Genomic DNA, 26,603 nt, shown 5'->3' with positions numbered 1-26,603 from the left:
TGTGGCCAGGATACAAAGTCATGTTGTACATGGTTGTCCAGTAAGCCTTTGTATCATTTCCACCCCCTTTCTCTGCTTCATCAGTGCTGCAATTTAGCATGTTGAAGGAGCATTGGGTTTGGAGTTGGACTGGCCTGAGTTTGAACCCGAGCCCTGACACTTGCTACCTTATAGTCTTGATCGACATTCTTCTTCTTCCTTTTTTTATTTTTAATTTTTTTTTCTTAAAGATTTTATTTATTTATTTGAGACAGAGAGAATGAGAGACAGAGAGCATGAGAGGGAGGAGGGTCAGAGGGAGAAGCAGACTCCCTGCCGAGCAGGGAGCCCGATGCGGGACTCGATCCCGGGACTCCAGGATCATGACCTGAGCCGAAGGCAGTCGCTTAACCAACTGAGCCACCCAGGCGCCCCCTTCCTTTTTTTAAATCAACATTCTTCATGAATTCTAGGCTCTGTTTCTTCATGTGTAAGTTGAAGCTAATATTACCCTACTTCAATAAATAGTACTTTAGAGGGAAGTGTACTGCATTCTAGTGTGTACTTGGAAGGTAAAGAACTCTTGAGGTTCAACTTAATGATTCTTTGTCTTGTTAGCTTGGTGACCTTTGGCAAATCAGGTCCTGAGCCTGTTTTTCATCTATAGATGCAGACAATAGTTACCCACCTCGCAGTGTTGTTTGAGGCTCAAAGGGCTGTGTGAAACTGCTTTGTGACTATAATGTGTTTACGTATGTATGAATTGGAAGAAAGTAAGTACCACGAGGGACAATATTTCCTTGTGAGATTATTCCATTAGAGTTTAGTACATTTCTATGGTAACTTGATAGATCTTTCTCAAAATATCTTGTAGCTTTAGATTATTAATTGATTTATGATGCATTGGGCAGTGGTCTAGGTATTTTCAGCTTTCCATTTCCATTTCCATAAGCTCTAACCTGATTAACAATTTAATATTTACGTTCATATTCAGAAAAAATAATGTTCTTTGTAGAAAACTTAAGCAGCCTTAAAAACATTCCTAAACCTGTTACCCTGAAATAACTGTTTTCTCTTAATTCAAACAAGTAATTCATGCTGATGAAGTAAATTAGCAATGACATAAAATTAAGCCAAAAAAGGATCCTCTGAAATTCCATCACATGGAGATAACCACTACCTTAAATTTAGTAACTTTTCCTTTTCTTTTTGATGGTGTATGCTTGCCTTGCATACTTTGTAAGGAATGTTTTGATGTTCAAGTTGTTATGAAAAGGTGATACATCTGAGGAAATGGACATACTGCTATTTCTTTTTCTTTTTTTTTTTTTTTTTTAATTTTTTGTATAGGTGATTACGTGAGTGAAAAACCAGTATTTGCCTTTTCTAATCCTGTGAACAAATAGCCTTTCCTCCTTAATTCAGAAGTCAAAGTTGTATTTTTTTGGAGTGATCTGAAGTATGAGTGATTTATGTGGGCAGTTTTATTTGTCAAGAATAATTACATGTTTTCAGAAATATCAGTGGCTAATGGTGGATAACATTAAAGTGAAGTCCTTGAACCTTTACTAGTTATTTCTTCCTTGGGAGGGGTAGAAGGAAGGAAGGTCCCTTCTTTGTCTCTACATAGAGAAATTGAAGACAGGTGAATAATATGAATTATAGAAATATTTAATGGAAACTAAATGAATGTATTTATTTTTAGTAGGCTTTTTTCCCTACTTGAATGGAATAGTTGACATAAGCTAAATTGGAAATTGTTTTTTGTTTTGGGATTGAAGAATTTCAGTGTTTTGATATATTTTTTTGAGACTAAGTTTTTTTTTTAAGATTTATTTATTTTAGAGAGTGCACTGACACGGTGGGGTGGGCGGCAGAAGGAGAGGGAGAGAAGAGAGTCTTTTTTTTTTTTCTTTTAAAGATTTTATTTATTTATTTGACAGAGAGAGACACAGTGAGAGAGGGAATACAAGCAGGGGGAATGGGGGAGGGAGAAGCAGGCTTCCCACGGAGCAGGGAGCCTGATGCGGGGCTCGATCCCAGGACCCTGGGATCATGACCTGAGCCGAAGGCAGACGCTTAATGACTGAGCCACCCAGGTGCCCCGAGAGAAGAGAATCTTAAGCAGGCTCCACACCCGGCGCAGAGCCCAATGCCCTGAGATCGTGACCTGAGCTGAAATCAAGAGTTGGATGTTCAACCGACTCAGCCACCCAGGTGCCCCTGAGACTAAGTTTTTTTAAATGACTTTATTATTTTTTTAGAACAGTTTTAGGTTTACAACAAAATTGAGAAGGCACAGAGAGATTTCCCATGTTACCCCCCACTTTACTCCCTCCTCCCATCCATAGCATGGCTTCTCCCGTCACCATCACTCACCAGCATGTACATTTTTAATCAAGGATAAACCACATTGACACATAATCACCTGAAGTCCATAGTTTATATTACAGTTCACTCTTGGTGTTCTGCATTGTATGAGTTTGGACCTATATCCCTCATTATAATATCATACAGAGTATTTTCACTGCCCTAAAAATCCTCTGTTCTCCTCCAATTCATCCCTCCTTCCCCATTCCTTCCTGGAAACCACTGACCTTTTTACTGTCTCCGTAGTTATGCCTTTTTGGGAATATTATGTAGTTGGAATCAAACAGTATGCAGCCTTTTCAGATTGGCCTCTTTAGTACTGCTACTACTACTAAGTAGCAATGTGCCTTTAAGGTTCCTCCGTGTCTTTCCACGACTTGAAAAAACTATTTGGCACTGAAAAATATTCTGCTGTTTGTATGTCAGTTTATTTATCCGTTCACCTACTGAAGGACATCTTGGTTGCTTCCAAGCGTTGGCCATTACAAATAAGCTGCAGTAAACATCCCATCCGGGTCTTTGTTTGGACGTAAGTTTTCAACTGCTTTGGGTAAATAGCAAGAAGTGCGATTGTTGGATCGTATGGTGAGATTCTTTAGTTTTTTAAGGAACCTCCAAACTGTCTTTCAAAGTGACTATGCCATTTTGCATTCCCACCAGTAAATGTTCTTATTTTTGTCCTTCCATATTCTTTAAGGTTCCTCTTAAGTTTTAAAAGTCTGTGCTTTAAATTTCTTTATCCTTGAAACATGGCTTCTTTCAACAGATTTTTGGGAAAAAAAAAAAGTATTTTTACTGAAGAATATTTGAAAAATACATGAAAGTATAAAGAAGAAAAATTACTGATATATTTTCTTCCCCCTTTTATGTAGTTGTATCCTAAAATAAAATTAGTATGGTGTGTATATTCTTTTTTAAAATAATGAAATATTTCAAGTATGAAGAAAGTATAGAGATTAATCTTAGAAATACTTATGTATGTCCTACCCATCTTTGTCAAATCTTTATATTTTTTGCTGTTAGCAAAAAATTTTTTATTTAAGAAATAAATATTAGAGATACAGTTCAAGCTTGCTGTGTTACCCCTTACAATTTCCCTTTCAATCTCTTTTTTCCGCTTCTCTCCCCTTTTCCTTCTCTCTTCCCTTCTAGCCCAGAGGTGGTCATTCCTGTGAAGTATATATATCATATGCACCATATATATAGCATTTAAATCAAACTGTACATATCCTTCTGCACTTGCTTTTATTGATCTTAGGTTTTTAGATATTGTCATGTTGGTCCATGTGACATTTAACTCTTATTTTCACTGAGGTATGACCCTGCCACAATTTCTCTATCCCTTTTCCTGTTGACTGACATTTAGATTGTTTCCATGTTTTTCCTTTTACTGACCCTGTGTGTATGATCAGTTTCTTACAGGTGTTCCTTTTGCTTGTCTTTGCCTGGGAGAGTTTTTCTCCAGGATAGTGTTACACAAAGTGTGGTCTAAGGAAGGAAGAATTACTTTTTGCAAATAGGGAACTGTGGAAGAGTGTAAATTAACTGTCATTGTTAATTTATTTAATATTTCTCGTAAGACATTCTCAACAAAGGAAGAGTGTTCCTTATCTTTTTCTGACCGGTGACAGTTTGCAGCTGGGTTACTTTGAACAGCACTGCTTTAGGGTATGTTACCCTGGTGTAGAGTTGGTAGAGATTTGTTTTCAGAGATGGTATTGGTGTACACCCCATCAGCAGTGAGCTCAAGTACCTCTTGGTTTGTTTCCAGTCTTTGCCAACAATTGGTAGATTTGCAAAGTTTCTTTCTTTTTTTGTTCAAAGTAACCCAGAAAGATTTTATTTATTTATTTGACAGAGAGATAGACAGAAGAGCACAAGCAGAGGGAGTGGCAGAGGGAGAGGGAGAAGCAGGCTCTGCACTGAGCAGGGAACCCGATGCGGGACTCGATCCCAGGACCCTGAGATCATGACCTGAGCCGAAGGCAGACGCTTAACCATCTGAGCCACCCAGGCGCCCAAGTTTCTTTCTTTTTAAAAAGATTTTACTTACTTATTTGACAGAGAGAGAGACAGTGAGAGAGGGAACACAAGCAGGGGGAGTGGGAGAGGGAGAAGCAGGCTTCCCCCTGAGCAGGGAGCCGGATACAGTCCAACTGACTGAATCACCCAGGTGCCCCTTGCAAAGTTTTTCTGATGTGAAGGGTGCAGTATTGTATCTTATTATGTTAATTTTGCATGCTCCTGATCAGTGTGATTGAGCATCTGTGTTATTTAGTATATGGGTATCATCTCTGAATTGCTTGCTTATATCCTTTTTTCTTTAAAGACATTGGGATTAATTTGCTTTTTCTTGATTTGCAGGAATGTTTAAAGTATTCTGTATAGGGGCGCCTGGGTGGCTCAGTCCTTAAGCATTTGCCTTGGGCTCAGGTCATGATCCCAGGGTCCTGGGATCCAGCCCCTCATCGGGCTCCCTGCTCTGCGGGAAGCCTGCCTCTCCCTCTCCCGCTCTCCCTGCTTGTGTTCCCTCTCACTGTTTCTCTCTCTGTCAAATAAATAAATAAAATCTTTAAGTATTCTGTATTTAAGTCCTTTTCATTTAAAAACATTGTTGCTTTTTATAACTTATCTTTTTATTTTATGTTTTGTGTTTTATGATATTTTTAAATCTTAACCCATTAGTCTTTTATGTTTTGTGCCCAAGTTTTAATTTTCCCTTCTTAGTTTTACTTTAAAAATTTTAAAATTCTACTTTTTACATGTCATTAATCTACCTGCAAGGGATTTTTAGGTATTTCTTTTCTATATGGGTAAACAAATTTTTTTCCAGTTTTCATTGACTAGTTCATTTTTTTCTTTGCCTAGTTCTTCTGACCCCATAACTCCGTTTTCTTCCTGTTTTTGTATGCTGCCTATCATTTCCTTTTTTGGATTCTCCTTCCTTTATCCTTAAATGCTGTTGTCTTGGACACTGTCTCTGGCTTTCTGGTACTTACTTTCAGCGTACAACTAGCATATACAAGTGCTCAGACCTGTACCACATCCTTGCCTCTTCCTTCTTCACTCTGTTGATCCATGACCACCAAGCCCTGACACAGGGTGGGGTTTCAGTGAATACTTGAATGAGTGCATCAGTGATCTAGTTAGGGAAGTTAGTGCTTCACAGTGGAAGTAGGAGGGTGCTGGGCCTTGAGGGAGGAGAGAATTTAGATGAGCAGGGAGGAGGTGGAAGGGTGAGTTGCAACTTGACACATTTGGTGTTAGCTTCTGATTCATAATGGTGAGCTTTCTCTCGTGTCATTTTTTGACCTTTGATTTTTGTACACTGTTCCATTTTGTCTTAACTACCACTTGAATGAGACAAAGTCACATGACCTTTTGGTGATGCTCTCGAACAGGGCTCCCTGTGTCTGATGTAGTATGTGTAGCATAGTGCCCTATAGAAAATAGGGTCGTTGTTGCAGACAGTGGCACAGCGTCCGCAAGGTGTTTTAGACTGAAGATCAGAAGACCCCATTCTAGTTCTGGCCCTGCTGCTTATTACCTCTGTGAACTTAGGTGAGTCCTTAAAACCCACTGTGTTTTTTATGGTGAACAGTCTTTTAGTCCTCTCCAACTGTGAGTTCAGTAGAAATCTTTGTGGCATAGGTTTCAAAATAAATTTTTTTTTCTTGGGTGGTAGTTTCATGGATGTTTATAATTCATGAACCTGCACACTTCCATTTTGTGCACTTTTGTAGATGTTTTATTTCACAATGAAAAAGATTTTAAGAACCCACAAAAGACTAGGTTTCTTTTTTCTTTTCTTTCTTTCTTTTTTTTTTTTAAAGATTTTTATTTATTTATTCATGAGAGAGAGAGAGAGAGAGGCAGAGGCAGAGGGAGAAGTAGGCTCCCCGCGGAGCAGGGAGCCCGATGCGGGACTCGATCCCAGGACCCTGGGATCATGACCTGAGCTGAAGGCAGACGCTTAACCGACTGAGCCACCCAGGCGTCCCTCTTTTTTTTTTTTTTAAGATTTTATTTATTTATTTGACAGTGAGAGACACAGCGAGAGAGGGAACACAAGCAGTGGGAGCGGGAGAGGGAGAAGCAGGCTCCCCGCTGAGCAGGGAGCCTGATGCGGGGCTCGATCCCAGGACCCTGGGACCATGACCTGAGCCCAAGGCAGATGCTTAACGACTGAGCCACCCAGGCGCCCCAAGACTAGGTTTCTTATGTCCATGTGCCCCCTCCCCCCGCAAAAAAAAATTCCGGCTAGATTAAAGACTTGAATGCAGAAAGCAAAATCATAAGAGTAGGAAGAAAACATAGGTAAATATATGTGGCAGGGGTCTCCAAGTCCACCTCCAGGTTCAGTGAGTTGAATTCACAGGACTCCACATATATTTGTACTCATTTCTAAGATGTATTACAGTGAAAGGATAAAAAGCAAAATCAGCAAAGGGAAAAGGCACATATGTGGAGCAAAGTCCAGAGGAAACCAGGTACAAGTGTCCAAGAGTCCACTCGAGTGGAGTCACACAGGACGTTCTTAATCCCTCTAGCAGTGAGTTGTGACAACACGCGTGACACGCTGTCTACCAGAGATGCTCTTTAGAGACTCAGTGCTGAGGGCTTTTAATCAGTGCTGGTCATGTTGGCATCTTCTGCCTAACACGTACCACAATTCCGGAGTCTGAGAAGGAAAGCAAGTGTTCAGCATAACCCATATTGTTTGTACCAAGGGTTTAGGCCCAGTGAGCCACTCTTAGCAGTTCTGGGAGTGGGGGGATCTCTCCTGAAACCCATTTCCAGATGGCAGCCAAGGGCCAGCCTGGCAGGCACACGTTTCTAAGGATAGCCGTCTCAGGCCTGCTATGCTAACTCTTTTCTTTTTCTTCCTTTCTTTTTTTTTTTTTTTTTTTAAAGATTATTTATTTATTTATTTGACAGAGAGAGACACAGTGAGAGATGGAGCACAAGCAGGGGGAGTGGGAGAGGGAGAAGCAGGCTTCCCGTGGAGCAGGGAGCCCGATGCGGGGCTCGATCCCAGGACCCTGGGACCATGACCCGAGCCGAAGGCAGACTCTCAACGACTGAGCCACCCAGGCGCCCCTGTGTTAACTCTTTTCTGCAGAATATACTATTTTTTTGTAATCTTAGAGTAAGAAAGGCATTTCTAAGCATGACTAGAAGCTCTGAAGCCATAAAAGGAAGGAAGGGTAAATTTATATTTTAAAAACTTAGATATGAAAAGGAAGTGCTGTAGAGTCACAAGGCAAGTATTTATGATGTGTGGGAGAATAGGGGGAGATTTTTTTCCCCAATATATAAAAGCTTTTATAGGTCAGCAACTCAAAAGAATAATGAGTAATTTGCTGAGGAAGGTGTTTCAAAGGACCAATAAATATTTGAGAAGATACTTTACCTCAGTGATAAAATAGGTATAAAGTAAGACAACAGTCTTTTCATCTATCATATTCAGCTAACATTGATTACTTACAGTCTTTATAAAATTGAGTACTCAGTGTAGGAGTGGGTGTGGGGAAATTGCTACTTGTATACACTGCTGGTGGTATAAATAAGCACAGACTTTTTAAATTAAGTTTTTAATTTTAACTCCAGTGTAGTTAACATACAGTGTTATATTAATTTCAGGCATACAACATAGTGATTCAACACTTCATACATTACTCAGTAGCACAGACTTTTTGAAGGGTATTTTTCCAAAATCTATTAAACTTGATGACACACCTACCCTTTGACTCAGCAGTTCCATTTCTAGAGTTTTAGCTTACAGAAACCCATAGAAGTGAACAGATGCATGAATAAGAATGTTCTTTGAAGCATTGTTTGTGGTCCTAACTGGTAATAACACAAATAGAGGGTTAGTTCAGTACGTTATGCTACTTCTATAGACAGTCTTCCTGTAGCCATTATTAATTAGATTTTTATTTAGTGCTACGGAAAAATATTTAAGATTGTATATGTAACCAAACATTTTTTTAGTGTTCTTCATTTGGTATTTAAAACCTGACCTGAATGGATTTGTGGTTCTTTATAATCTTTGATTATCCCACTTAGTGTGAGTGCCCATATGTTTTATTACAGAAATATGTCTGTATTTGATTACAGGTACTGCTCTAGAACCCATTGGATGGATGGGGTTATTTGAAATACACAGTATATTCACTGTATTATTCTAAAATCTAAAATATTCTGAGACATGTATTGCTCCAAAGGTTTCTGGTAAAGGACTTGTATTAATCAAAAGGAAAAAGAAAGGGGCACCTGGGTGGCTCAGTCGTTAAGCGTCTGCCTTTGGCTCAGGTCATGATCCCAGGGTCCTGGGATCTAGCCCCTCATCGCGCTTCCTGCTCGGCGGGAAGCTTGCTTCTCCCTCTCCCACTTACCCTGCTTGTGTTCCCTCTCTTGCTGTCTCTCTCTCTGTCAAATAAATAAATAAAATCTTAAAAAAAAAGGAAAAAGAAAGGCAAACTGTAAAATACTCTATGTTATATTCCAGTTTTTAGGTTAAAATAATGTTAGTTTTATGAACAGGAAATAATAGTTCAGAATATATTCTCCATATTTAACTGATTATCTGAGGTTATGGCAATGTCTTTTTCTCATAAGTGAAAATACTTTGATACGCGTTTCTATGCAGTGAATAATGTCGGAGTTGTGGAGAGGGTGGAACTGGCTTCTGACTCTGAAGTAGTGTTGGTCGTGTCTCAGATACTGTGTGATGGCCTGGAGGATCTCACTTTCTACAACTGAAAACTTAGTCTGTATGAAAGATGAATTTGAGTGTTGGATTCCTTTTGAATTTTCAGAACTTTTGGTTACAATCCTTTTTTTAAATATAATTTTATTATGTTAGTCACCATACATTACATCATTAGTTTTTGATGTAGCGTTCCATGATTCATTGTTTGTGTATAACACCCAGTGCTCCATGCAATACGTGCCCTCTTTAATACCCATCACCAGGCTAACTCATTCCCCCACCCCCTCCCCTCTAAAACCCTCAGTTTGTTTCTCAGAGTCCATAGTCTCTCATGGTTCGTCTCCCCCTCTCATTCCTTCCCCCCCTTCATTTTTCCCTTCCTATTATCGTCTTTTTTAACATATAATGTATTATTTGTTTCAGAGATACAGGTCTATGATTCATCAGTCTTATACAATTCACAGCACTCACCATAGCACATACCCTCCTCAATGTCCATCACCCAGCCACCCCATCCCTCCCACCCCCCAACATTCCAGCAACCCTCAGTTTGTTTCCTGAGATTAAGAGTCTCTTATGGTTTGTCTCCCTCTCTGGTTTCTTCTTGTTTCATTTTTTCCTCCCTTCCCCTATGATCCTCTGTCTTGTTTCTCAAATTCCTCATATCAGTGAGATCATATGATACTTGTCTTTCTCTGATTGACTTATTTTGCTTAGCATAATACCCTCTAGTTCCATCCACGTTGTTGCAAATGGCAAGATTTCGTTGTTTTTTTTTTTTTGGTGGCTGCATAATATTCCATTATATATATATATATACCACATCTTCTTTATCCATTCATCTGTTGATGGACATCTTGGCTCTTTCCATAGTTTGGCTATTGTGGACATTGCTGTTCTAAACACTGGGGTGCACGTACCCCTGAAGATCACTACATTTGTATCTTTGGGGTAAATACCCAGTAATACAGTTGCTGGGTCGTAGGGTAGCTCTATTTTCAACTTTTTGAGGAACCTCCATACTGTTTTCCAGAGTGGCTGCACCAGCTTGCATTCGCACCAACAGTGTAGGAGGGTTCCCCTTTCTCTGCATCCTCGCCAACATCTGTCATTTCCTGACTTGTTAATTTTAGCCATTCTGACTAGTGTGAGGTGATATCTCATTGAGATTTTGATTTGGATTTCCCTAATGCCGAGCGATGTTGAGCACTTTTTCATGGGTCTGTTGGCCATTTGGATGTCTTCTTTGCAGAAATGTCTGTTCATGTCTTCTGCCCATTTCTTGATTGGATTAGTTGTTCTTTGAGTGTTGAGTTTGATAAGTTCTTTATAGATTTTGGATACTAGCCCTTTATTTGATATGTCATTTGCAAATATCTTCTCCCATTCTGTCAGTTGTCTTTTGGTTTTGTTCACTGTTCCCTTTGCTGTGCAAAAGCTTTTTATCTTGATGAAGTCCCGATAGTTCATTTTTGCCCTCGCTTCCCTTGCCTTTGGCGATGTGTCTAAGAAGAAGTTGCTGTGGCTGAGGTTGAAGAGGTTGCTGCCTGTGTTCTCAAGGATTTTGAGGGACTCCTGTCTCACATTTAGGTCTTTCAATAATTTTGAGTCTGTTTTTGTGTGTGGTGTAAGGAAATGGTCCAGTTTCATTCTTCTGCATGTGGCTGTCCAATTTTCCCAACAATGTTTGTTGAAGAGACTGTCTTTTCTCCATTGGACATTCTTTCCTGCTTTGTCGAAGATGAGTTGACCATAGAGTTGAGGGTCCATTTCTGGGCTCTGTATTCTGTTCCATTGATCTATGTGTCTGTTTTTGTGCCAGTACCATACTGTCTTGATGATGACAGCTTTGTAATAGAGCTGGAAGTCCGGAATTGTGATGCTGCCAGCTTTGCCTTTCTTTTTCAACATTCCTCTGGCTATTCGGGGTCTTTTCTGGTTCCATACAAATTTTAGGATTATTTGTTCCATTTCTTTGAAAAAAGTGGATGGTATTTTGATAGGGATTGCATTAAATGTGTAGGTTGCTCTAGGTAACAGACATTTTCACAGTATTTGTTCTTCCAATCCATGAGCATGGAACGCTTTTCCATTTCTTTGTGACTTCCTCAATTCTTTCATGAGTATTCTATAGTTTTCTGAGTACAGATCCTTTGCCTCTTTGGTAGATTTATTCCTAGGTGTGTTACGGTTTTGGGTGCAATTGTAAATGGGATCGACTCCTTAATTTCTCTTTCTTCTCTCTTGTTGTTGGTGTATAGGAATGCAACTGATTTCTGTGTATTGATTTTATATCCTGCCACTTTACTGAATTCCTCTATGAATTCTAGCAGTTTTGGGGTGGAGTCTTTTGGGTTTTCCACATAAAGTATCGTATCATCAGCAAAAAGTGAGTTTCACTTCTTCTTTGCCAATTTGGATGCCTTTTATTTCTTTTTGTTGTCTGATTGCTGAGGCTAGGTCTTCTAGTACTGTGTTGAACAGCAGTAGTGATAGTGGACATTCCTGCCGTGTTCCTGACCTTAGGGGAAAAGCTCTGTTTTTCCCCATTGAGTATGATATTCGCTGTGGGTTTTTCATAGATGGCTTTTATGATACTGAGGTATGTACCGTCTATCCCTACATTCTGAAGAGTTTTAATCAAGAAAGGATGCTGTACTTTGTCAAATGCTTTTTCTGCGTCTATTGAGAGGATCATATGGTTCTTGTTCTTTCTTTTATTAATGTATTGTATCACATTGACTGATTTGCGGGTGTTGAACCAACCTTGCAGCCCAGGGATAAATCCCACTTGGTCGTGGTGAATAAACCTTTTATTATACTGTTGGATCCTATTGGCTAGTATTTTGGTGAGAATTTTTGCATCCCTGTTCATCAGGGATATTGGTCTGTAATTCTCCTTTCTGATGGGGTCTTTGTCTGGTTTTGGGATCAAGGTAATGCTGGTTTCATAAAATGAGTTTGGAAGTTTTCCTTCCATTTCTGTTTTTTGGAACAGTTCCAGAAGAATAGGTAGTAATTCTTCTTTAAATGGTTGGTAGAATTCCCCTGGGAAGCCATCTGGCCCTGGGCTCTTGGGAGATTTTTGATTATTGCTTCAATTTCTTTACTGGTTATGGGTCTGTTCAGGTTTTCTATTTCTTCCTGGTTCAGTTCTGGTAGGTTATACTTCTATAGGAATGCATCTATTTCTTCCAGATTGTCTAATTGGTTACAATCCTTCTTATTTCTAAATAGACACTTTTGGGGTCCTAGGCCTAATTTGCCTTGTCACTTTCATGAGGTTGTTTCCTGGCTTGGGTAAGGGCACAGAATTCAGATACCTTTTCTTTTTTTTTTTTTTTAAGATTTTATTTGTTTATTTGAGAGAGAGAGCATGGGCATGAGCGGGGCAGGGCCGGGGGGAGGCAGAGAGAGAAGTGGGGCTTGATCCCAGGACCCTGAGATCATGGCCTGAGTTGAAGGCAGCTGCTTAACTGACTGAGCCACCCAGGCGTCCCTGGAGTTCACATTCTTTCTGTGCCTCTAAAAACAGGATTCAGGGACCATGCTATTGCTAAATCTTTACTTTTAATTTTGTTAGCTTTGACAGGTTGATAATTTTAGTACTTGATTATATCAGGACTTATTTACATTTCTTTTCATAAAGCTTGAACATGATTAATTACCTTTTATTTAAAGTATGGTGTGTATCTAAAGATGGCATAAGAGTGTTACACTGATCCTCCTCAAAGGGTGTAGGAGGCTTTAACTCTTCCTCTGGTATACTTGGCCCGTTTTGGAGGGACTCCATATGATGTTTGGTGCCCTTTTGGCATTCCCATGGTCCCATCATAAATAATTTTATTGAATTTAGGATGCTACATTTTCTTTACTAGTGAGGGAGAGCGGAAAGTTTAGGCACTATACTGGGGAGACATAGGAAGAAACCGAATGGTTGTTTGAAAAACGAAAGAGACCGGTATCGCTTGCCTTTTTAAGCCTTTGGTACAGATTGTCTAGGTCAGTTTGTTATGAAGAATTTAACTTTCTGCCTTCTTCCCCAGAATGATTCTTCCATCGTTTCTGTAGCTAAAATCTGTGGGCAGTGTTTGCTGCCTGAGATCTGAGAGGCACTAGGGCAGAGCCTCCTGTGCTGGCACGAGTGCTGCAGACTGATTTCACAGCCACCACCTAGAATCATCTCATCTGCTACTCTCACAGCCGTCCTGCCTGCCTTTTCCTCCTTCCTTCTTCTTTACTCTTTTCTTCTTCCTTTACTATTGAGCTTTGGGCTAACTTTGAGACTTTGGATTTCACCACTTTTTCCCATTAATGTCCTCTTTCTGTTCCGGGATCTAACCCAGGGCACCACCCTGTGCTTAGTTGTCTCTCCAGTCTCCTCTGGTCTGTGACAGTGTCTTAGTCTTTTCTTGTGTTTCACCATCTTGAAGCCTGGAGCGGTACTGGCCGGATATCCTGTAGAAGCTCTTCCAATTTGGGTTTTTCTGGTTGTTTTACTGATAATGAGATGGGGGGTCTGGGGCTTTTGAAAGAACACCACAGAGGTGCAGTGCCCCTCTTGTCACATCCTATCAGGGATCATGATAGCCCTGTGACATCAGTCATGGTGTTAACTTTCATCACTTGGTAGAGATCGTATTTATCACGTGTCTCCACTGTAGCATCAACCTTTTCCTTTTTCCTTTTTCTGTTCTTTGGAAGCAGGTCACTAAACCTAGTCTACCCTTTCAGAGAGGGTAGAAGCAGAAATGAAGTCATACCTCCTGCCAGGGGGAGGTACCTACATACATTATTTGGAATTCTTTTAGAAGAAAGATGTGTTTCTTTTCCCCCCAGTGAATTTCATCATTTAATGATTTCTTTACATCAGCATGGATTCATGTAGATTAATTTTATACTTTGGGTTATAATCCAATTCTGTGTTATTTATTTTGTTCCTCAAATTATTCCAGCCTTGGCCATATTGGAACTCTTTCAGGTGGCTCCTGGAGACCTTTGATGTGTTTCACGCCCCATTTTCTTTCTAGCATGACAAAATGCTTCAGGTTCATCTTGCTTTTTCAGTGCTCCAGCCCCAGAATCCGTCATTTTTTCAAGGAGCCTGGTTCCTCTTTTTGGAGAATGGTATTTAACAACCAGGATTTGGGTGCAGGGTGTGCTTGTTGCTACCAGAATGTCTTGCCTCTATGTTCTGTGTGTGTGCGTCTTTGAAAAATTTGGAAAACGTCAAGCATACACAAAAGTACAAATTCTCAGGATCTGTCATGCAGCTTGAACAATTATCGATTAGTGGCCAATCTTGGTTTCATTTATATGGCCTCTCCCCATGCCTCACCCCTCTGCCCGTGATTATTATTTTTTTATGAAGACCCAAATGAGGCTATTACTTTATTTATATTAAAAGAATAAAAATTGTGTATATTTAAGGGGTACATCGTGATGATTTGATATATATGTACATGTGGAATGATTACTGTAGTCAAACTAATTAATACATCTTCTCACATAGTTATCTTTTTGTGTATGTGTGGTGAGAGCATCTGAAATTTACTCTCTTAGCAAATTTCCAGTACACCCTTGGTTATTTCAAGTAAATCCCAGTAACTATATTATTTCACCTATAGATATTTCAGTCTTGATCTCTAAAAAATACTCTCTTAAATAAAATTTTAAATTGAGGTATAATAGAGTAGAGAGTATGAAAGTGTAGAGCTTGATGAATTTTTATCAAGCTATATGTCTTTGTAACCATCACCCAGAACAAGATACAGGGCATTTCTAGCCCCTCAGAAGTCTCCTCAATCACAAGTGATAATTTTTATAAGAACCTTGAAAAACAAACATAAACCACAATACCGTTATTACACCTAAGAAATTAACAGTAATTCCTTAAAATAAAATATCCAGGCATTTGCAAATGGTAGGGTCCCCTGTCCCTACCCCTCCCCTCCCTTGGAATGTTCTGCCTACCTGTTCTGTACTTTGTCACAGTCTGGGTTTTGCTGAGAGCATCACGGTGGTGCTGTTCAACATATTCCTCTCATAGAGGCTTTCTTGGTTGAAACTGGTCTCTCACATTCTGCTTAGGTAATCCCACCACAGTAGTGGGCAGTGGTTCTGTCTGTGGAGAAACTTCATCAGTAAGGTGGCTTCACCAAACAGATATTGTCCCTGGTGTCTGATTAAAGTTCTCCTTCCCATTGCTAGCTAGATCTAGAAGATTTCTTCAAAATTTTTGTATTTTTTTCAGTATACAAATCCTTTAGAAAAAAGGAATAACTATATGTAGAAGAGAATTTTGATACTCTTGGCTTTGTTTTCCTCTCTTCTAGGGGTTAAATGACCAGGACAGTTGTAAGAAAGTATAAATAACTAGTAAACCTTTTTTTTTTTTTAAAGATTTTATTTACTTATTTGACAGAGAGAGACACAGCGAGAGAGGGAACACAAGCAGGGGGAGCGGAAGAAGGAGAAGCAGGCTTCCTGTGGAGCAGGGAGCCCAGTGCGGGGCTCGATCCCAGGACCCTGGGATCATGACCTGAGCCAAAGGCAGACGCTTAACGACTGAGCCACCCAGGCGCCCCAGTAGTAAACCTTTTTTAGTGTTGTTTCCTACTATGTCAGAGTCATCTGCATACAGGGCTAGTTGTGGTTAATCATGACTGAGTGAACTGTAGTACAGGAAAAGGATTAAGCTATAAAAATAACTTAGTTTTGGTTGTGTTTGATTTGTTAAGTTCTTTTTTTCTTCTTATATTATAGATCAGCTTGAACGGGTCTTTTTACGACTTGGCCATGCTGAAACAGATGAACAATTACAGAATATTATATCTAAATTCCTTCCTCCTGTTTTGCTCAAACTGTCCAGCACCCAAGAAGGAGTACGCAAAAAGGTAAGCATGTTGGGACGGTTGGGGGAGTTAAATGGTGAGTAAATGGGTGTATATTATGAAGTGAGTTTTCTGTTCTCATTATTGAAATCTAGGTTCATGGTCTCATCATGGCCTTTCAAAATGGAGAGTGAGTCTGGGACCAGCTTACGTGACTTAAACGTAGCTTTTGTATGATTAGCACAGCTGCATTTAGTGCCAGCCGTACACTTGGCCCCAGTGCCCGATGATAGAATTGAGATCGTTACTCCGCGTATGTGGAGGCTTGATCTAGAAGCCATGCCCTTGATTCTGATATGAAAGTCAGGTGGTAATGGGGCAAAAATATTCTTTAGCTTTGGCTGACTATGAATACAACTTTCATGAAAATTAAGCAAAATAATTTTTTTAAAAAGCAAGATACCGTACAGCTCCTGTTTTAGGATTCTGAAGTACTGTCACCAAAAGTTGGGTAACTATCACATCAAGATTTTTTTTTAAGGTTTTATTTATTATTTATTTTATTTTTGTTTATTTTTAATTTTTCAAGTTTTTATTTCAATTCCAGTTAGTTAACATACAGTGTAATATTACTTTCAGGTGTAGAGGTTTTTTTTATTATTATGTTCAGTTACCCAACATACGGTACATCGTTAGTTTTTGATGTAGTGTTCAACGATTCATTATTTATTTGAGACAGAGAGCGAGAGAGAGAAAGCAGGAGCTGGTGGGGGGAGGGGCAGAGGGAGAGGGACAAGCAGACTCCCTGATGAGCAGGGAGGGCTCGATCCCAGGACCCCAGGATCATGACCTGAGCCCAAGGCACAAATGCTTAACTGATTGAGCCACCCAGGTGCCCCAAGATTTTCTTTTTTTTTCTTTTAAGATTTTATTTTATTTATTTATTTATTTTTTAAAGATTTTATTTATTTATTAGACAGAGAGAGACACAGCGAGAGAGGGAACACCAGCAGGGGGAGGGGGAGAAGGAGAAGCAGGCTCCCCGCAGAGCAAGGAGCCCGATGTGGGACTTGATCCCAGGACGCTGGGATCATGACCTGAGCCGAAGGCAGTCGCCCAACCGACTGAGCCACCCAGGTGCCCCAAGATTTTATTTTTAAGTAATCTCTACATCCAGTGTGGGGCTCGAACTCACAACCCTGATAAGAGTTGCATTCTCTACTGACTGAGCCAGCCAGGTGCCCCTCAAGATTTTCTTTTTTAACCTAAATGTTCTGCAGGGAACATTTGCCCCCTTCATTTTTTTTTTTTTTTTTAAAGATTTTATTTATTTATTTGACAGAGAGAGAGCGAGAGCAGGAACACAAGCAGGGGGAGTGGGAGAGGGAGAAGCAGGCTTCCCGCTGAGCAGGGAGCCCGATGTGGGACTCGATCCCAGGACCCTGGGATCATGACCTGAGCCGAAGGCAGATGCTTAACCGACTGAGCCACCCAGGCACCCTTGCCCCCTTCATTTTTAAAATAGTTCATTAGTCTTCTGGTGTATTTATACTAGACCTTCAGGTCTTAGAGCTGTCATCAAGTTTCATCCCTTGGGCCACTGTGATTGATTGGAAATGGCTCCTTGGAGGTCTGCCCTGAGAGGGGTTCTGAGGCCCAATTTGGGTTTATTGGACAAAGAGTCTCTTTAAGAACATCTGTTATGTTTGCAGGAAGAGACAGGACATTCTCATCAGGTATTTGACATGCCTGTTGTTAACACTGCCTTGCTGAACACATATGTATTTGATCCTGTCACTGTCCTATTTAAAACTCCTCCGGGGCTTTCCGTTACCCTCAGGAGAGCAAGTTATACTAAAAGGCCCCTCATGAGTTCGTTTCTGCTAGGTAACTAGCAGAATTCACGCTAGTGAATGAAAGAAACATCTAGTTGGGGAGACTGGTATTAAACAGTCAGACAGATAGTATCCAGTTATAAATTGTAATAAGTGCCAAGATAGAAAAGGATCTTTGAAAGAATATATTTGAGGACTTGATTTAAACTGAATGTGGGGCATAAGGAAGGTCTCTGTGGTGTGTAGGAAGTAGCCAGATGGAGAGAGATGGGAAGACCATATAAGATACAGCAGGCCCTGTGTGGATGTTCTGAGCTAGAACAGTGTGGGACGCCTTCAGGGACCTGAGGGCCACCCAGTGCACCCAGTGATAGGAGTGATAGGTGGTCAGGCTTTGGGGAGAGGAAACAGGGACGCCAGTGGGCAGCAATTTGAAAGCTCATGTACACATAATTTCAACGTGTGAAATTTTGTGATTGATGAAAACTTGTATTGATTTTCAGTTGTGTAATTTTTGGGTTCCTAACTATCAGTGTCATGATGCACATTAGGCTTAAGCAGGATACCCTGCAAGGGTAGGTGGTAATTTGTGGATAAATTGGGGTGAAAGAGAAATAAAAGTTTTAGATTTCTAGTGACGTATCATTAGAGTATATTTGCTATTTTAAGGAAAACAAGGTTTGTTATGTAGAATTTTACTTCATAGCCAACTTTAAATGTAGGCTGTCATTAGAATATCTAAAATTAAAGACTGCCCATACCACATACTGACAAGGTTGGACTGGAACTCTCACAGACTGCTGGTAGGTGTGTAAATTAGTATAACCATTTTGGAAAATGGTTTGGAAATACTCGAAAGCTTATCCTATGTGTACTCCATGACGCATATCCAGTCCTGAGTTCATATATAACAGAAGTATGTATATATGTGCACTAAAAGCATATCTAAGAATGTTCATAGCAGCATTATTGGTAATAGCCCAAACTGGAAATAATCTCATGTCTGTCAGTAGGAGAGTGGATAAATGACGGGATCTCCTTACTAGAGCAGTGAAAGTGAACTGCTGCTTGAGCAGCAGCATGGGTGAGTCCCAGATACGATGGCGAATAAAACATTCAGACATGAGTTCACCTTATGTGTTCCATTCACAGAAATTTAAAAATGGTGTTCGAGGAATGCCTGGGTGGCTCAGTCGTTAAGCGCCTGCCTTCGGCTCAGCTCATGATCCCAGGGTCCTGGGATCGAGTCCTGCATTGGGGGGGGGGTCCTTGCTCAGCGGGGAGTCCACTCCTCCCTCCCCTTGGTCCCTCCATCTCCCTCTGCCCCTTCCCCAGCTTGTGCTCTCTCTCGCTCACACTCTCTCTCCAATAAATAAATAAAATCTTTAAAAAAATGGTGTTCGAAGTCAGGATAGTGGTAACTTTTGGGGAAGAGGGGTTAGTGAGTGGAGGGGCATGGGGTAGACGGGGCTTTTGTGGTTCCAGGTGTGCTTACTCTATGAAAATTTATTGGGCCATGCACTCTCAATTGTATAGTTATGTTTTATACTTCAATTAAAAAGCTTATTAATGAATAAATGAATTATAAATACATGAATAGTAAGAACTGATATAGACAAGATACTGTATACCTGAGGCTGGTGATTCTGTAGGTTTACTGATTTTTGTCCATGGGGAAGGTTGGTTCGGTTGATTTTTTTTTTTTAATGTTTATTTATTTATTTACTTATTTTTTTTAAGATTTTTATTTATATATTTGACAGAGAGAGAAATAGCAAGAGAGGGAACACAAGCAGGGGGGTGGGAGAGGGAGAAGCAGACTTCCCGCTGAGCAGGGAGCCTGATGCGGGGCTCGATCCCAGTACCCTGGGTTCATGACCTGAGCTGAAGGCAGACGCTTAACGACTGAGCCACCCAGGTGCCCCTGTCGTTTATTTAAAGTAAAAAAAAATTATCATAAAAAGAAAGTGTGTGATTGTGGGCATGATTGTCACTAAAAATGATTTCCCATAGAGCTCTGCCAGGACTCAGTCTAGATTAGATTGTCAGACGAGGGCTGTTTCTTGAGCCTGGTTCCTCCTGATTCTTTTCTCCGTCAGTCAGCTGTATCTTAGGTCTGGACAGCTAGGAAGTTGAGATGAGTATGTGTGGTAATGCAAGTTTCTAGGTCTCTGTAAGGTATATTAGTGGTTCCAAGGATGTCTCATGGTGACAGACAGTTCAGATGAATTGAGCTTGACTATCAGTGTTGGAATCAGATTTTTACTATGCCACCTGGTGGCTCAGTGTCCTAGGACAAGTTACTTCAGTCCCCTGAGCCTCTGCTTCCTCACCTGTGAAATGGGAATGACAATACCGTTTCTCTGGTTGTGAGAATCAGATAGGAAATGCAGAGTGCTATGCAGAGGTGTGTTCTGTACAGAAACTGTTTGATAAATGTCAGCTATTTCATTATTCATTAAACAGACATAGATTATACTTTTTTTTTTAAAGATTTTATTTATTTATTTGAGAGAGAGAGAATGAGAGACAGAGAGCATGAGAGGGAGGAGGGTCAGAGGGAGAAGCAGACTCCCTGCCGAGCAGGGAGCCCGATGTGGGACTCGATCCCGGGACTCCAGGACCATGACCTGAGCCGAAGGCAGTCGCTTAACCAACTGAGCCACCCAGGTGCCCCTGTTTTTTAAGATTTTTATTTATTTGACAGAGAGAGAGATAGCAAGAGAGGGAACACAAGCAGGGGGATTGGGAGAGGGAGAAGCAGGCTTTGTTGTTGTTATTAAAATTCACATTTCATTATTGCTCTAGATTCACTTGAACTTTTGTTGTTGCCAGGGATAGTCCTACAACTCTATTTATTTTTTAAAAGATTTACTTAATTTTAAAATTTATTTATTTGAGAAAGAGCAAGAGAGAGCGAGCACGAGCAGGGTGAGGGACAGAGGGAGAAGCAGACTCCCTGCTGAGCAGGGAGCCTGACGTGGGGCTCCATTCCAGGACTCTGGGATCGTGACCCGAGCTGAAGGCAGACGCTTAACCGACTGAGCCACCCAGGTGCCCCTATTTATTTATTTTAGAGAGAGAGAGTGAGTGTGCCCAAGCAAGCACGCAAGTGGGGGGAGGGGCAAAAGGAAAGGGGCAAGCAGACACCCTGTGGAGCACAGAGCCCCACACAGGGCTCGATCCCACCACCCTGAGATCATGACCTGAGCCAAAATCAAGAGTTGAATGCTTAACTGACTGAACCACCCAGGTGCCCCTCTATAACTCTCTTTAATACTTGCTTTGAAGCTAGAGTACACATTTTAGAAATGATGGAGAACAGTATAGGCCTGGCCCTCCAGAACAGATAACCTTAAATCCTTGAGTCTTTCTCAGGTGAGGCTTTCTAAAAATGTTATTTTTCTTTTCTTTTTTTTTTTTTTAAGATTTTATTTATTTGAAAGCGATTTATTTATTTATAGAGCGAGAGAGAGGCACAAGCAAGGAGGAGGGCCAGAGGGAGAGGGAGAAGCAGGCTCCCTGCCGAGCAGGGAGCCTGACATGAGGCTCGATCCCAGGACCTGGAGATCATGACCTGAGCCGAAGGCAGGCGCTTAACCGACTGAGCCAGCCAGGCGCCCCTAAAAATGTCATTTTTCAATGCTGTTTCTCACTTCTCTCGTAGCAAGATAATCTCACTCTTAGAGTAAGATTGGGGCCATTTGACATAAGCTTCTGGATTTTGCTTTCCACCCATGGGAATTATTGACTTGCAGATCTCTCTTTTCCCACTTGAAGGAGAGGAAGCTTGTTATTACTTACATTGCTTTAGTAGAATCAGATGATCTTCAGAATAAAGCAAAAATTCTCCATCATTTTACCTGAGTCCTTTTATAATCTGGGCTCTTCTTTTACCTCTTATCACTCTGTGTGTCAGTCACATGCGGTATGTTATATTCTTTTAGTCCTCATTCCTTCCTATAACTGATTCTCTGCTTGGAAATTCATCTGGTTGTCAGGATTCAGTGTTCTGTCACTTCCTAAGTCCTCCTTGATCTGGCAGAGTCTTTTCTGGAAACCCACAGTATGTCGTCTGTTTCTCATATTGTCACATTCACGGTGTGTCTTTGTCCGTTTGGGCTGCTGTAACAGAAGGCCACAGACCGGGTGACTTGAACAGCACTTTATTTCTCAGCATTCCGGAGGCTGGGAGTCTGAGGTCAGGGTGCCAGCATGTCGGGTTCCTCATGGAGGGACCTTCCTGGTTGACAGGGCAGCCTCTCTGCTGCATCCTCATGAGGGGAAGAGACAGGACTCTAATCCCTTCATCCCCTTATTAGGACACCAGTCTCATCGTGGGGACTCCACCCCCATGACATTAGCCAAAACTAAGTATCTCCTAAAACCATCAAACTGGGGATTAGGGCTTCAACAGATGCGTCTTGGGGAAACACAAACATTCCACTCGTGGCATGGTGTGTTGCAGTCATTTTATTCACAGGGGTCCTGGGGGGCTGTGCCTCAGTGTAGGCTCACACAGGATCCCAGCTTTGGGGGACACAGCATTTTGGAACAAGACCCTGATACTGTAAATTCCCTTTCTGGGATGTCACATTTATGTCCTTGAAAAAAACAAAGTAGCTGCTATTCATCTATTTAATTTAATAGTGGTTGAGAAATGAATTTGTTTTAAAGGAATCAATAATTTCAGTTCCATATCTTTCTGTATCTTAGGTAATGGAACTGCTGGTCCATCTGAATAAGCGTATAAAAAGCCGCCCCAAAATACAGCTCCCGGTAGAGACACTGTTGGTTCAATACCAGGACCCTGCTGCAGTTTCCTTTGTCACAGTGAGTGTTCTCTTGGCATATTTCTGACTTACAGTGAATTTTCTCTCCTAACGTTTATTAGATGTCATCAGTATATGGGCAAGTTTAGAATTTCACCTAAGACTAATTCTAAATGAAACAGGAGATGTTTTTCTTCAGATGACACACGTTTTTTCCACTGAAGTGGTAGGTGCGGGATAAGGCATGGTCGTTTACATCGGGCACAGGAAGGCTGGTGAAATGACTCCTCAGGTTTGCTGATATAAAGGGTTTGATTTGTAGTAAAAGGTTGTACGAGCCCAGTCTGAACAGAGAGAAGACAGAGTTATGCAGCATGGGCATGAATAAACAATAAGAGAAGGAGGAAAGAAAGGGCAACTGTCAAGGATAGGAAGCTGAATTTTTAAAAATTCTGTCTCTGATACATTCAGAAAGGTATGCTCTTTAAAAGTGAAGTAACCGAGCCTGGTAAGAAATGTTCCTCTTAAGTTGTCATCTTCATGAAATGGAGCTGTATAAGAATGTTGATGTCCTGTGATGGCACATGTTTTTTTTGTGGCCCTGTTGCTCCTAGCATTGAGGTTCAATCTATTGAGTATTATCTAACATCTGGGTTCCAAACCTTTGGAGCCACCTACTGGTGCAGAGATCTTTTCTGTGCCTGCTCTGGACGTACAGCTTCATTACAGAAGCTCCTTCTGCACGCAGATAGAAACACTGTGTGCCAATAAAACTGCCAAATAGAATGTCTCCCAAAGAATAACCTTATGAGGCCTATTCTGAAGTGAAGAATCCTTTTAGAAAAGCCAATTTTTGTCTTATGCATAGATCCAGATATGCATTTATGAATTTGCTTAGAATGAAGCATTCATATGGATTCTAGTGATAGAAAAATACCCACAGCACTCAGTTTCCCTTGGTTCACCATCCATTGGTCAGTTATCGGAACGAGGAACCAGAGTGCTGCCATAAGGCGGCTGTAGGAACTGACCGGTTGGGAAACGGCAGCCTAGGATTTCACAGGTGGTCTCCTCTTTGCTTGAAAGGATTAGTGCAACAAGCTGGGAGCTCTGATGCTAATGTGTAGTATGTAGGTTCAGATGGGCCAAATGATGACTTTTTCTTTTCAGCGAAAATTGCATATTTGCGTGCTTTTATCCCCCCCCCAACTTTATTGAGGCATAATTGACAAAAGTGTATATATTTAAAGTGAAAAAACATGAAGTTTGATATATGTATGCATGAGTGCTTTAGATTAGGTCATGCTCTCTCACATTAAGTACATCTTAAAGCAAACATTTTGAATAAGTAGGGCTGGAGTTCTTCCTGAGATGTCATAGTTGAAGCTGTAATAAATAAACATGTGATAAATTTATGGAGAGAGAATGTGATTTCTTTGTTATAACGTATCTCCCTAAGTTATCAACCATGTGTTTTCATTGAAATCCTAGAGTATTTCCTTCACGCTCACTTGCTTTTCTCTCGTGTTAGAATTTTACTATAATTTATGTTAAGATGGGCTATCCTCGCCTGCCAGTGGAAAAACAATGTGAACTGGCCCCTACGCTTCTTACTGCCATGGAAGGGAAGCCTCAGCCACAGCAGGATAGGTATGGTGTCCTCAGTTACCTTCTCTCCCACCTGCATGAGTCAACAGCTACCTCTCAAACACAGAGTCACACATTTGATTTTACTTGGGCTAATGTGAAGGCTTGAGCTCTTTCAGCTGACAGATGATTGAATTTTATGTGTCACTTCAATGTTACTGTTTTGGTAATTATCAAATTTCTTGATGTGAGCATGTTAAAATGTGTGCAGAACTAACAACATGTTTCTCAACCTAGATGCATTTATTTTGTCAATTATTTTGAAGAGGCTAATTTCATGTGATTGCACAAATTAGTCAGAAAGTGCTTTTCATCAAAACATTTCTGTCTTGGAGCATATGAAGTTTTAGAGCAGTTTTAAGGAACAGATCACTTGTTTATATTAATATGGGCATTGGAGGGGTGAAAAGGTTTGGATAACACCCTTAGTTTCAGATTTGGCTCAAAGTTCTGTAGTGTAGCCTGGTCATGGTGAGCATCATCAGGAAGAGTGCAGAAGCTGTGGAGGGAAGGTGGAGGTAAATGATGGTTTTACTTTGCTTTTTTAGAGCACATGTATTTTTAAAAGAGAGACTATCGTACGGATCTTTACAAATAAAATTAATAAACAGTACAAGCACTCTTTGAGGTTTTCATGTGTAATGAAAGAAGGGATTACTGAAGCTGTGTTATATAAGTTCACACATTGGAAATTTTCATACTCAAAATATTAACAGGATCGGTTTTTAATTTCTTTAGATTTAGAATATTTTAATTAACTGGAAAAGAAAAAAAATTATTGAAGGAACATGTTATAAGTTGAACAATACCTAAAGTTTAATAGACTTCTTTTGGTAACTTTAGATACTGGCACTGAGGGCATATCATGTACATCTTTTTCCTAGTGTTTTTGGTAATGAGTCGGAGTGGCTAAACGGCAGTCATCACCCAGCACGCTGGGGTTTCAATAACAAAGAAAGCGAGGCCAGTTCCTAGATTAGGACTTTGTAAATCGGTGGTTCTGAAAGTGCAGGGCCATTGCTGCACTTGCCACTTCTTGTTAATGTGATTTTTGTTTTGTCTGTTATTTGCATGTATGAAAACCTTATTTTTAAAGTAGTTGCAATAAATGTAATTGTTTTTTCAGCTTAATGCATCTTTTAATACCAACCCTTTTTCACATGAAATACCCTGTTGAATCATCAAAATCAGCTTCTCCGTTTAATCTTGCTGAGAAACCAAAGACCGTGCAGCTGCTTTTGGACTTCATGCTAGATGTCCTTCTGATGCCTTATGGGTAGGTTCAAAATAAAACCCAGCGACCTTGTCGGTGACTGCTTTCACTGTGTGGGGTTAAATACTATTTTAAATGATTCAGCTTTCACTTGAAAATGGATGTGTCTCAGATTTTCATTTCTGCTGCAGGCCCGACCTCTTCTAAACCCCAGCCCCACTGCTTGTTGACCTTACAGATGTGGAGCTCCTGTCACGGTTTCAGACTCAGCCTGTCCCAGCTGAAATCAGTTTTTCCCCATAAAATAGTTCTTTCCTTTAACTGCTGTCAGTGCTGTGATGGTTCTCTTAGCCATGTCTGTGTACAGCTATAAATTGCCTGCAGCTTTCCTTTTCCTTGTTGCTAATGCCAGTCCCATAGTAGCCCCTCTCTGCTCCCTGTCTCGTCCTGGAACCACGCTGTCCGCTGCGGGCTGGTCTCATCTCTGCTCAGCTCTCGTCATGACTTTCTCTCCAGCTGTTCTTCTCCAAAACTTTCTACACTGCCAGAGGGATCCCTGATTTTTATTGTTTTATTTCTTATTTTTTGTGAAGATTATTTATTTGAGAGAGAGGGCACGTGCGCCCACTCGTGCTTGAGTGGGGGAGGGGCAGAGCACGGGCAGAGGGACAGAATCCTCTCCGGGGTAGGGATGGGGGGGGCTCGATCTCATGACCCTGAGATCATGTCCAGAGCCAAAATCAAGAGTCGGCTGCTTAACCGACTGAGCCACCGAGGCGCTCCAGGGATCCCTGATTTTTAAAATGTAGATCTTACCAGATCCCCCTTAAAATCCTTGGGGCATTATTTTCCAGTCGTTACATACACTTACGCAGTTCATGCACTCTTACGTCCTTGCCTTTCGTGTTTTAAGAGAATACAGTTCTCTCTGCTTAGAATGCCTGCCCAACAGAAGAGAAGGGGAGAAAGAAAGAAAACAACAGCCAAAACAACTGCTTTGAAAAAGCATCTCAGACTAGCTTTAAGAGGTCAGCTGTGTGTGTCTCTGACACAAATTTCTTGCCTTGGGCAGAGGACACTATTTTCCGGATCCTTATTACACTAACCATCCATCTGTATTGCCACTTCGTGTTTTCATTGTACTGCTGACATGTCCAGCTTCCCTAATAGATTGGGGCCTCCTTGAAGTCAAGGGCTGTTTTAGCTAGCTCTGGTCCCTTGCTCAGTGGCCCAGGTTGT

General features: G+C 40.8%; 1 protein-coding gene across 1 annotated transcript in view; it reads left to right on the top strand.

The window, feature by feature from the left end:
- ECPAS (Ecm29 proteasome adaptor and scaffold) overlaps window positions 1-26,603 on the top strand; it is a 104,273-nt gene that overhangs the window by 12,614 nt on the left and 65,056 nt on the right. Inside the window, exons 2-5 of the mRNA XM_044920423.1 lie at window positions 15,830-15,960; window positions 22,449-22,565; window positions 24,036-24,154; window positions 25,278-25,427. Coding sequence (XP_044776358.1) covers window positions 15,830-15,960; window positions 22,449-22,565; window positions 24,036-24,154; window positions 25,278-25,427 — 517 coding nt within the window. The remainder of the gene's footprint in view (window positions 1-15,829; window positions 15,961-22,448; window positions 22,566-24,035; window positions 24,155-25,277; window positions 25,428-26,603) is intronic.

This window comes from Neomonachus schauinslandi, chromosome 13 (genome assembly GCF_002201575.2).
Source record: "Neomonachus schauinslandi chromosome 13, ASM220157v2, whole genome shotgun sequence".
NCBI lineage: Eukaryota > Metazoa > Chordata > Mammalia > Carnivora > Phocidae > Neomonachus > Neomonachus schauinslandi.
Note: the sequence above shows the minus strand (reverse complement) of the source record. Positions and strands in the feature narration are given on the sequence as shown.